Source organism: Aulostomus chinensis, chromosome 3 (genome assembly GCF_037954235.1).
Source record: "Aulostomus chinensis isolate RoL2024-O1b breed Wild chromosome 3, RoL_Achi_v1.0, whole genome shotgun sequence".
In the NCBI taxonomy this organism is placed as follows: Eukaryota; Metazoa; Chordata; class Actinopteri; order Syngnathiformes; family Aulostomidae; genus Aulostomus; species Aulostomus chinensis.
In genome coordinates, this window is record NC_141322.1 from 17265808 (window position 1) to 17277647 (window position 11840).

General features: G+C 46.1%; 2 protein-coding genes across 9 annotated transcripts in view; one reads left to right on the forward strand and one right to left on the reverse strand.

Moving 5' to 3' along the window:
- The first annotated feature begins 351 nt into the window (after nucleotides 1-351).
- Nucleotides 352-3066, forward strand: LOC147267945 (class E basic helix-loop-helix protein 40-like). Its single transcript, XM_086199143.1, has 5 exons — nucleotides 352-693; nucleotides 794-857; nucleotides 1089-1196; nucleotides 1461-1584; nucleotides 1849-3066. Exons 1-5 carry the CDS (start codon nucleotides 623-625, stop codon nucleotides 2766-2768), a joined length of 1287 nt encoding a protein of 428 aa, XP_086055269.1. The 5' UTR covers nucleotides 352-622; the 3' UTR covers nucleotides 2769-3066.
- A 1058-nt stretch (nucleotides 3067-4124) lies between these two features.
- ttll3 (tubulin tyrosine ligase-like family, member 3) overlaps nucleotides 4125-11840 on the reverse strand; it is a 54330-nt gene continuing 46614 nt past the window's right edge. For 2 of the 8 annotated variants that reach the window (XM_086199137.1, XM_086199139.1), the window contains 12 exons: nucleotides 10403-10444; nucleotides 10199-10317; nucleotides 9882-10044; nucleotides 9177-9232; nucleotides 8801-8929; nucleotides 8588-8702; nucleotides 8357-8473; nucleotides 8093-8273; nucleotides 7202-7350; nucleotides 6691-6934; nucleotides 6160-6595; nucleotides 4126-6063 (listed from right to left, as the gene is read on the reverse strand). In XM_086199137.1, the coding sequence (XP_086055263.1) occupies nucleotides 5335-6063; nucleotides 6160-6595; nucleotides 6691-6934; nucleotides 7202-7350; nucleotides 8093-8273; nucleotides 8357-8473; nucleotides 8588-8702; nucleotides 8801-8929; nucleotides 9177-9232; nucleotides 9882-10044; nucleotides 10199-10317; nucleotides 10403-10409 (2445 nt within the window). In that variant the 5' untranslated portion in view covers nucleotides 10410-10444 and the 3' untranslated portion in view covers nucleotides 4126-5334. The other 6 variants (XM_086199133.1, XM_086199138.1, XM_086199136.1 and 3 more) reach the window with 6 other exon arrangements.

Here is an 11840-nt window from a genome sequence, read left to right on the forward strand (position 1 = left end):
AGCAAAGAAGAAGAATTAGGCTTTTTTCTGCGTTTGGATCATTATTTAACGGAACAAATGTTGAGCTCGTGTTTCCCGCGCCACTGAAACACCCATGGGTGCCTATCGTACGCTGCACGTAGCCACTCGTGCGCCAGCCAGGCTCATTTAATCTGTCCCGGTGCTGGCTGCACGTTCCTCCCGCCATGGCTCGCTCAGCCTTGTTTCCATACACTTCAGCATGGGGGTACACGGGATCCGACACGCCCCGCCCACTCTTCTGACGCCCGCATACCGCCCGCCCACTCGGCTTCCTTATGTGGCGCGAGGGGGAGGTCCCTCCGCCGAGAACACAGCGCCGTTTAACACGTGAGCCTCATGTGACAGAGGCAGGTCAGGCTGAGCGGACAGTCAGAGGGTTTATTTCACTCGTCGATCCGTCCTCCCCCACTTCCTTCTGCGGCGTGGAAATAGTCGGGACTAACTTGGCACTAAAGAAAATAATGACACATTGATTTTTTTTTGTGTGTTCATTTTCTTCAACCACTACTTTACTACACTTAAAAGAAACACGCGCAGATAAATGCGTATTTATTTGTGACTGCATCGGGGAAAGAAAAAAAAAGACTCAAGTGAAGAGAAAATGGAGCGAATTCCAAGCGCGCAACCACCTCCTCTGTCCAAACACCAGGCGGACCTGTCAGACTCGCAGGGGTAAGTTGGACAGATGTCTCCACCGACCTGTAAGCTTTTACTCTGGCTGTCTATATCTGCTCTGTATCTCAACCTCGCGTTTCTTCCTCTGTTCCTGTAGGATGGATTTCCCCATGTATGTTTATAAGCCCAGACGAGGCATGAAGAGAGGAGAGGAAAGCAGGGTATGTTATAAATGTCTTTCTTTTCTCTTCGTTTTTGCCAACTTCTTATTGTGTTAAAGTGCGTCAAGGCAAATAGCAGTAGCGCTGCACTCCCATAAATGGTTGACCTAATTTCTGCTATGACATAACTCCCCGAGTCCTCCTCGGCGCTGCCGCCTCTGATCATAAAGAGCTCACTGTGCGCTCCCAGATCAGCTGAACTCGCACTAACAATGACTTATACTGTCGCAGGAAACCTACAAGCTGCCTCACAGACTCATTGAGAAGAAAAGACGTGACCGGATAAACGAATGCATCGCCCAGTTGAAAGATTTGCTACCGGAACACCTGAAACACACGGTGAGTCTCTGGGAGGAATAATGCGATTTAGCGACATCAAGTGGTCGTTCCATGGCATTACATCTCCTGTGCTGAGTGCGTCAGCGGGGACAAGCACGTAGTTGACTTAAGAGGATGTGCCCCGTGTCATGTGTCTGTGTTTAAGCTGCGCCTTATATAATGTGAATATAATTAGTTGACTTACATAATGTGAAACACATCTTGATGACATTGAAACGGTCCCTAAGAGGTGAGCACGTGCTGACGACCGTGTGTCTCCTGCAGACTTTGGGCCATCTGGAGAAGGCTGTGGTCCTGGAGCTCACGCTCAAACATGTGAAAGCCCTGACGTCTCTTCTGGAGCAGCAGCAACAGAAGATTCTCTCTCTGCAGAGCGGCTTGCAAATTGGTGAGCTGCAGATCGCTCAGTGTGTACTCACACACGCCTATACACACACACACACGCCTATACACACACACACACGCCTATACACACACACACACACACACACATGCACAGAGAAACACAATGTTGCACAGACTGCACATCACTAAAGCCAATTTGGAAGCAAAGAAGTGAAGCTGTTGATAATTAAATTACAAATCAGCCACGTGTCAAATTTATTTCAAGTTGTCGTGTCTGACATTGTTGTGTGTCTGCTTGTGTTAACAGAGCAGCCTCCTGTCAGCCAGGAGAAGTCAGAGGAGATGTTCCGCTCTGGCTTTCACATGTGCGCCAAGGAGATTCTTCAGTATTTAGCCAGTCACGAGACTGACGGGGACTTCACGCCATCACATGTGATCAACCACCTTCACAAGTTAGCTACAGAGGTGCTCCAAAGTCCAAACCGACCCCACACCCCTCTCAGCCCTCAACCTGATGAAATCCCCATCCACCACCAGCACCAAACACACAAGGAGATGCCCACCAGCTTACTGCCTAAAACCAATGAGGGCTACGGGAGGAACTGCGTGCCTGTCATCCAGCGGGCGTATGCTCCAGCGAGCGGGGAGCAGAGTGGCAGTGATACGGATACAGACAGCGGCTACGGGGGTGAGCTGGAGAAGAACGAACCCGGCGTGTCACAGGGTCGTCCAGACTACTACGGTCAGGAGAGCCAAATGAAGCGAGCGTTGAGCGAGAGGCAGAGCTCCAGTATCAAGCAGGAGGAGGATGAGCCGCGTCACAAACGGCCCAGGGTGGAGTCATCTGAGGACGAGCTGCTCTCAGGTGGAGAGTCCTCTACATCATCGTCCTCCAGTGGTTACGGTAGTTACATAAGCGTTTCCCCCAACCACCCAGCTCCTCCACACCCCCTCTGCATGCCTTTCTACCTCATTCCACCCTCTGCTGCAGCCTACCTGCCAATGCTGGAGAAATGCTGGTACCCAGGAGCCGTGCCCATGCTCTACCCTGGCATGGGAGGCTCTGCACCTGCCATGACCAGCGAAAGACCACCCCCACCTCAGCTGGTGTTGTCTCCCAGGGGAGGCTCTCCAGCGCCAGCCATATCTCAGACGCCCATGGACTCCCCTGCCCTCCTTCAGGCACTAAAGCAGGTACCACCCCTCAACCTGGAAACCAAAGACTGAGAGAACAGAGTTTGATTAAATTGAGCTAAAATGAGCTGGTAAAAGAGAGAAAAATGACTGAGCCGTCCCCGCAATCCATCCTCGTTTCCTCCTCTGTTCCTCATCCTAGATGTCAAATGAGAGAAAGAAGAAATGATCAAAGAGAGAGACGGGGAGGGGTAGCATCCATCCACACTGGGAGGAATGCAAAAGCTCTGGTTGAATGTTAAAAATGCAAATATATCAAATGAAATGGACCTGCCCTGCACACACACACACACACACACACACACACACACACACACACACACACACACACGGTTGAATGTAAAGAAAGAACTGTTTAAGATGCTGCTGTTAAACGCTGATGACACTGATGCATCTCACCTGTAGCTGTTGTGATAGAGACATGCCTCTAGAAAATTGTTGCACCAAATGTTAGCAGTAAATATTCACCCAAAGTTTGTCGCCTGTGTCATGTCATCACCGCAAGAAAAACCCTTGAGCCAGGCACCATGATGATGACTGGCATCGTAACAGAAAGGGTTTCCTCAAGCGTGTACAGAAACCAGTACAGGTACACCCAAGAGTGGATGAAAGACTGGGCCTTCACATGACCACACTGAATGAGAAGTCTTGTCATTTATTGACGAACACAGACAGCTGAGATGGATTTAATGTAATTATTGTTCATAGACCTCTTGTACATTTCTATTTTTGATACCTGTTCTTGCTCTGTCCGGAGAGATAGAAGGAGGCGTGGACAACTGTACGTCGTATACTCAGAAACTGTGTACATACTGTAGCACTGTGCTGGACCTGGTCTGCATACTCAGCATCTGTTTCTGCTCAAGTCAAACCTGGTGTTTGTTCTTGCTGTTGCCTTTTACTTGTGAAAAGCTGATAAATCTCAGATGTTTATTCTCTGTACTACATATGAATACTGGAGTCAAAGAAGCGAGGGGAAGAGAAGTGAATGTAAACGTTTTACCAGAAGACTAGTTTTCTATAGAAAGAGGTACTTGAGATTTTATATTTTGGGACCTACATGAAAGATGTTTGATGTACATATTTTGTCTATAAATGTTGATATACATTATATAAGTGTATTAATAAAGTATTTTTTCCAGTGGAAACTTGCTTTCAGTGAATGCCTCAGTGTGTGTGTTTGAACACATGTAGCAATGCAGTCTGTTTCGATTTTGCAGCGCTAGCACATTCATGTCGCCGGGAACACTTATGTAATGACGGATTGAGAGCCCGGCTCTCCTGCAGATACACCGTCTGTGCACGCTACTAGAACAACAAGTATCGGTTCATCTCATGCAATCATCAGGGTCCATGTGCAGCTCATCCCAGACACCACAGAGAGAGATTTCCACTGCAGTACAAGCCACCACATTATCTTTCATTTACGCTCTTAATACCATTAAAACATGCAAACTCAAATCATGAGTCTACTCAGAACCATGTCCTCAGAGCATTTCCAGCTTTGTGATAGTACAATGGTTTGTTCATCTCATGCACAAGAAATCAAGTTTGCATTTGCACACACGCAGACGCCGTCAATGCTCCACTTCAGAGGCTCTTTAACCACATTTTATTTATAAACACTGACTGTTAATCTAGAGCTCATCATTTCCCTTCAAACACATTCTCTTGAAGTGCATTCGTGTCATGACCTGCTGTCATGAGACACAATTTTAACACTGATTGTAAAAATAAAATTTTGGCTGGTTGGATATTTTGCAATTCAATCATGCTTTTAAGACTTGTTTAAGTAACTGAGGTGTGTGTGATGGATTGTACTTTGCATGTCATTACCATGCATCCCTACCTTTCCTTTACATCGTAAATTACAAATGTACCAACGTCCAAACGCTTCACAAAAGGCCCTTCAACATCTGTTTAGGATGTTTAACAGGGAGCAAATTTCAATTCCAAAATGTTACATTTTTAGCCTAAACACATTATTTTCACATCGTCTTTTGTTTATTATTTGGTCTAAACACCTGACGAGATGTTGTTCAAGATACAACATCATCAAAAATAAAAATAAAGGCCAATATGCTCAAAAACAGCTGCGGCATCAACCTGCTCTCTGGTGACTTGACCAATACCGCCACCTGCTGGAGGCCGAATATACCTACATCTGACTCGAGACCTTCGTGTATCTGCCACATCAGGGACATTTGAATTTTACTTTGCTTTGATATAAATTAAGTTCAGCACAACCGCAAATGTAGTTTTATTCAAATCATAATCATAAAATATATCTCCATATGTATCAAAATAGGACATTTTTAAACTTCCAACAAACAAATCTATGTGTAACACTTCACAAAAGAGGATTAAAATAGCCATTAATGTAAATTCAGTTATTGGACATTGGAATTGTATTCAAACATCATAAAATATTTTTTTCCCACCACCATAATTTTGAAAATACTCAGTTAGGCTATATAATCAATTCTGTGCATAGGAACTTCTAATGTGTTTAAGTTTGTTCTTTACATTAAATTAAATGTGACCAAGACCAAATGTTTTGGCTTGGCTCCTCCTGGACGTGCACAGACACTGGTTCTTCTTACTTATATGCTGCCCCTGTTTGCCTGTATGGGCAGTGGAGTAACTTGTGTCTGTGGAGGCTGGAATGAGTAGAAAAGGTTGGATGATGACGGCCCATGTTTCCCCCCATGATCTTTGGTCTCAAGCCGCAGACCTCCAGTGTAGGGAGCTGAGCCGGGAGCACAGAAAAACCCCGGGTTGAAGTTCTGTGCTGTGGCTCAGACGCCATCTGGGGAAGGAAAGATCTGGAGATGTGTGACCTGTTACTTGGCTTGTCTTGAGTTTTAGGAAAGGAAAAGGAGAGGCTCCGTGGTATGAGAGCTGCTCGGTTGCCACCGAAAGTCAGACCCAAACATCGTGCTTTCCTTTGAGGTTCTGTGTGTACTGCTGCCACTACTGGCTGGTCAGACACCAGACTGCGGCATGACCTGCGGACATTGGAGTTGTTAAGAACTACGGTTCTCCCGTCTTGTTCCCTGTTTGGAGACGCTGATGTCAGTTGCCTCTTTTTCTCTCCAAGAGCTCGGTTCTCCTTGGCTGAATGGCAAGAAGCCTTGACTGGAGGGAACTTTTGTCTTTTATGTGTGGTTTCAAGCTCCTCTGAAGATGAGAGGTCTGAAGGGAGGTGCATGGTGAGAGGTGCGGTGGAAGTAAGTGTTGGCCGAGGAAGTACGAGTCTGGGTCGCCGTATGGGTGCTCCTTCCACTAACAGGTTCACTCCGACATACTGCGGAACCTCAACTGCAGGCTGACAGATGATATAGAAACACGAATAAATGACATATCATTTGTTATACGGCAGACTCTGGCTTACCTTTCGCTGTCACATGTTTAAGCACCCAACCTGTTTGTAGATGAGTTGGAAGCCCCCAGTGGACACGTAGGGATCAGCCTGTCTGTCCAGAACAACCCTCAGTGTGTCCAGCTGCACCGCAGGACAAAGGCGAGCAGTCACAGGCGTGGAGCAGGCCATGGTTGGACTGACGTTGACCTCGAGAAGCCAAGGTCTGAGGTCGCTGCCAAGTATAAAATCAGCTCCGTAGAGCTCAAAGCTGGCCCTGCGAGACTCCACCAAGTCCTGGGCTGTCTTCAGGGCACGGATTATAGCCTGCTGCATGCCTGGAACCACCACGGACTCCCACTCTGCCCCACGGCCCTGCAGCTGCAGAAAAGCCCTAAACTGAGAGCAGGACCACATGTTGTCATTAGGTACTCCTGGATGGCGAAGGCAGGACGGCTGGAAGTGCTTCTGTATTGAGTTGTTGCACAGGTGGACGGAGCTGAACACAATAATGGAAGGTAAGAGTGAAATATGCGATACTCGGATCCTCATTCTCCAGGAAAGATCTTGTGCATTTTACTGGTTTTGTCTGACCTGTCAAGGGTTTTTGTCGAGTAGGGCTGCGTGGAGAACCGCAGGTAGCACTCTCTGTAAAACCAAACAGTCAGAGGGTTCCAGTCGGTGACCAGGAACCACTGACGGAGGTCAAACTTGGTACCGTTAACCAGCAGAGGACGCTCTAGGTATTTCTGCACCACCCATTTACTCTCCTTTGACAAGGATCTGTCAGTGTCCACCAGGGCTAAGATCTCATCCAGACGGTTCATACACATGATCCCTAGGGGGCGACGTTGAGGAGATGCAAGTAAAATACACATAGAGCTCTGGGGTTATTCCTCCCTTCGCTGGCATTTGATTTGTTCCAAAACAGATTAAAAAAGAGAAGCAATATCAAACTGTACACAACACCATGCTACAATAATGTTCAAAGCAGAGGAAAGGTGCAATTTTTGAAACGGTTCAAAATTAGGTTCCTCAATATTTCTCACATTAATCCAGAGAACATAAATTAAGATATTTCATCACTGATGTGAAAAATCCTCACCTCTTCCTCTTGACATGGCACCTGGTTTGATAATCCAGATGTTGTTAACTCCGTCTGTGTCCAGCTGAGGGCAAACCTCCTGCAGTCGGACCAACATGGACTGGCAGCGTTCCACAAACACGCTGCTGCCCCTGATCACTGCACCTTCACTACACACACACACACACACACACACACACACACACACACACACACACACACACACACTAAGTAGTCTTCTGAAGGCAAAATACAATACATGATAGAAACGTATGCTGTATAGTATGTTAGCTGACAAAATAATATCATATTCTATGTGATCAATCCTGGACCTTTTCTCTGGTACCAGCCTGACCTGACTGCTAAGTCCAGACACAGTTGTCAGGTGTTCAGGAGCCTCACTGAACCCCCCCCTAGTGGTCGTAGACAAAAATGCACGTATGGATTTCAAGATAGGGAATTAATATCATTATTACCATTTAATGGTGCATTTAATGCCTTGCTATGGCACAATAAGGGGTAAACTTATTTTGTGATTAATTATTTTCATATATCAAATTGTAGTCTAATTCCAGGGTTTCAGCTGCTTGGGTACTCACAAGCACAAGGCCCTCCCTGAGGAAACACTAATAGCTGGGACTTGTACCTGGTTTTCAGGTCTTGTGAGATCTGTTTTCATGGTGTAACTTTTTTATTTTCCTCTTAATAGCTGGGAAACAAAAATGCTCTTGCTGGGATCATTATTATTAATTTTCATTTAAACAAAGCCTCTGTTTTCCTGTTATTCATTTAAAACCTCCAAACTTACAGTTCAAACTACATGTAGTAAGAAACATGATCCCCAGGTTAAAGGAAGTAGGAAGTTTGGATCATATTGGCAAACCCCGGAGGGCCTCCACAAAACATACTCACTGCACAACCTTGTAGTAGTCTTGGAGAAACTCTGTCCACCTCTGCTCCGGAACAGCAGGTGGAGTTTCCACACTCACATCAATGTCACTGTGAGCTAATACGTTCAGAAACTCCTGGCACACATGTAAAGCTGTGTTGATCACTCCTGGACTGATAAAGAAGGGCTCCATCTTTTCTACCTCTGTAAACGGACAAAAAAATAGTACAGTACAGCTGTCATAGTGTGACATAGATTTAAAATTAGATCTCAATCTTGTATTTTACCTCCAGAGGTGCTATTTGAAGCTCTTCGCCTCTCAGTTTCTGCGCCCTCCGTCTTCCCTCTGCTGGTCTCGACCACATGCTGCAGCAGGCTGGAGCAGGCGGTCCTCCTGAAGTCCCCTTTGTTTTTCACAGAGGTCAGATATTAATATAACACGCCATGTAGAATCCATCAGACAAGATATCTTCACCTAGAACCGAGTGTGGCTGTGCTGTCACAGGTGTGGAGCAGACCTATGAAGGCGTGCCTCTCGTCCTCAGCTCCGAGCCTGTAACATCGGGGGAAGAAGGAGTCAGGATCTGCTGTATCAAACCAGTGAAGGTTACGCAGGTTCACGCAAAGACCCACCTGAAAGAAGAACAGATGAATGCATACGCACCCAGCCCACAACGGAGGAGCAAATGATGTTGTCAAGTCAATCATTAACAACTCTATAGAAATGAGACCTTGGTGGTAAACGATCCAGTACTGGCAAAGTGATTGGTCATTTGGTCGTTCCGTAGAGAGCGGTAGTCGACGTCGTCCCGACGTGTTGTCCAGTAGAAATGGGATCTTTCATTCCGAACCAGACGGGACTACGGGAAAGTGTGAATCAGTCAGATTTGATCTACATAGCAACTCTTAAACAATTTAACTGCAATTAAAAGGGATTTACAGAATGATTTAAAGGAATTAAGCAAACACCGACATGATACTAATAAACAGTGAGCAAGAAAAAAATGTATTTCGAAAATAAATGAGAAATTTGGAGTGGAGGGACTGTTAATCAGGACAAGGGAGGCGGTGAAGTGGACTGATTGGTCCACCTGAACATGATCTCACCATGAGGTCATAGATGTCATCAAGGTTCTCCTGTGTCTCACCTTCATCCGCTCGCTCTGACAGGAGAGAAGTGACCAGATGTGTGTGTTGTTGGGGGAAACTTAAAACACCTTTTAGAGAAACAAAGCTAAGCAATTCCAAGTATCCCTGATTCTAAAAAAGCTGAATTTTGTGTCAGAGGTTGGGATAAACCTCCAGATAATCAATGTGGTCGAAATGGTCCAGTGACATATTCTCACCTTCCTGCACATTTGTGACCACAGAAAATTACTGCTCTCAAAGACACAAACACCGGATGGACTAAAACTTCCGACACATGGTTAGAAACACGGATTGGAAAATGGTATTAAGATTATCTTAAGTGCTTTACATGGGAATTAGTATATTTCAGACACTATGATTGTGTTAATGACATGAAGACTGGTTGGGTCACGACACACCTCTGATTCCTTCCATGAGCATGAAAAACAAGCAGCAGCAGCCGAGACCCCCCAGCGGGTACAGAACAGAGTCAGCAATAATAATAAGTGTGACACAGATGAAGCCAGATACAGAATGTAAAGGAGGATGAAGGAAGAGGAGACGGTGGACTGAACCCCCCCGCCCCCCCCGCCGCCCCCCACCTGGACAGCAGGGCAGAACTTGACTTTGTGACCTGTCTGAACTAAAGCTTTCCTCTACTACTTGAATCCCTCCCTGTCTCACCAGTGACATCAGCAGTGACATCACCACCATCCTGCTCCTCATCACCATGGCAACGAAATGCTCTCTGGGCAGGATGAGGCAAACGGCGTTCCACCCATCCTCGGGCCCATAAGGCAGCGCGGATCACGGGATAGGGTCCCTGCACCGAAAACACTCTCTTCATCTGGGAAGGAAGGAACACCGAGAATACACACATTTTCTCCCAGGATAACAAGATGATTAAGTGAAGTCGGATGGGTGTGTGTGTGCGTGTGTGTGTGCGTGTGTGTGTGTGTGTGTGTGTGTGTGAGTGTGTGCGTGTGCGTGCACTAGATCACCTTGACTGCCTTCTCCACGAGTGCTTTAGCAGTCTTCAGCCTGTCTGGCTTGATGGCTGGCAGGCTGGGCACGCTGCGGTGTAACCTCCCCTCCACCGGAGCCACTGAGGAGTGTAAGACTGGAACAAAACCTCCCAGTCAGGTTTCTCAAAAATCTACAGGTGTGTGTAAATTCATTTCATGAGGAAGCGCATTCACTCTCACCTGGCATTTGTCCTCCTCTTCCGTACAGTGGTTATGATTATACTGATGTCAGGGAAGGGAAAAAAGTTGTTTCAATAATCAAAAATATAAAGCAGGATGGGAAAAGACCTATGACTTCCTAAAAAAATAACAAAATAGAGAAGTAGTGTGATTAGAGCTTCATTCAATGGTTTGTCATTTTTATTTTTCCCATTTCCCAAACCGACTTATTTACTTTTAATAAACATATCACACGCTGATACTGTCTCCTCTGTCGTCAAGGTGCAAACCCTCCTTGTCTCCTGAAGACGTAAATTGGGTCAAGTAGGCATCTAAATCTGAACAGAGCTGACTGAGCTCGTCATAGCCTCCTGCTGACATACCCATGCGCAAGAAGACGCTCGAGTGCGCGCACGGTCGCTCCAGGAGTGCACATGCGATGACTTCAACCTGTGACAAGGGTTATTAAAGCGAAAGCTAAAACAGTACGAACTGCTGGGGATTCACATTTTAAAATCAACACCTACGAACCTCGTGCATTCACTTCCCCAGTGACCCGACCACTCAGTCCACATATTCCTTCATGCTCCCGCAGACCGTTCCCATAACAACCGTGCATGCTCTCGCAGCATGTTTATCGTTGCCACAACAACCAACCGCGCTCAGGAGAAACAGGACGCCAGCTACAGTCCGCCACCTCTGACTGCGTCCTGAGGAAAGCGGCGCTATCAGCTGATGCGGCGCACGTGCAAGCAGGTGACGTAGACAGACCTGCGGAGTAGATCCAGTCACGTCTGCGCGGGGAGGACGGAGGACGGACCCGCGTCTGTTCTGAGGGAAGAAGCTCGAGGTGAACAGAGGAAAGATATACAGCTGGACGCACGAGCCGCCTTGGATTCGATCGTTATCACATAATTCTTTGCCTTCAATAATTCAATACCTCAGCTTCCCACAAGGGGGCGGCCTACGCTTTCCTTGTACCTCACAGGAGGTCTCGTGTTTCTCTCTTTAATTTTTATGAGCTCATTCTTGTTTTCATGCTTTACTAATAAACGATGCAGGTGTTGTTTCACAGGTACGAGGGGACAGGAAAAGCCAACTGAAGACAATGGCTAAGCTAAACTAAAGCTAACGTGACCCAAGAATTCTTCTTTAGTGGAGGGAAAGTAAATCATCATCATCATCATCATCATCATCATCATCATCATCATCAGTACTCATGTCCTGCACTTACAAATGCATGTAAATCTCCCCTCAATATTTCTTCATCCAGTCATGCTGTAGGTGTTTGATATCTTCAACTCATAATAATTTCAGAGATCAATTAAATTTTTCCCCAAATAAATCATCAACTAAATAATAAATATACGACTTTAAAATCATTCACCGTCAGAGATCTAAATATATCCACCTTTTACTTTCGATACTTTCTCTTGTTCTCAAACTCATGCGTCGTTGT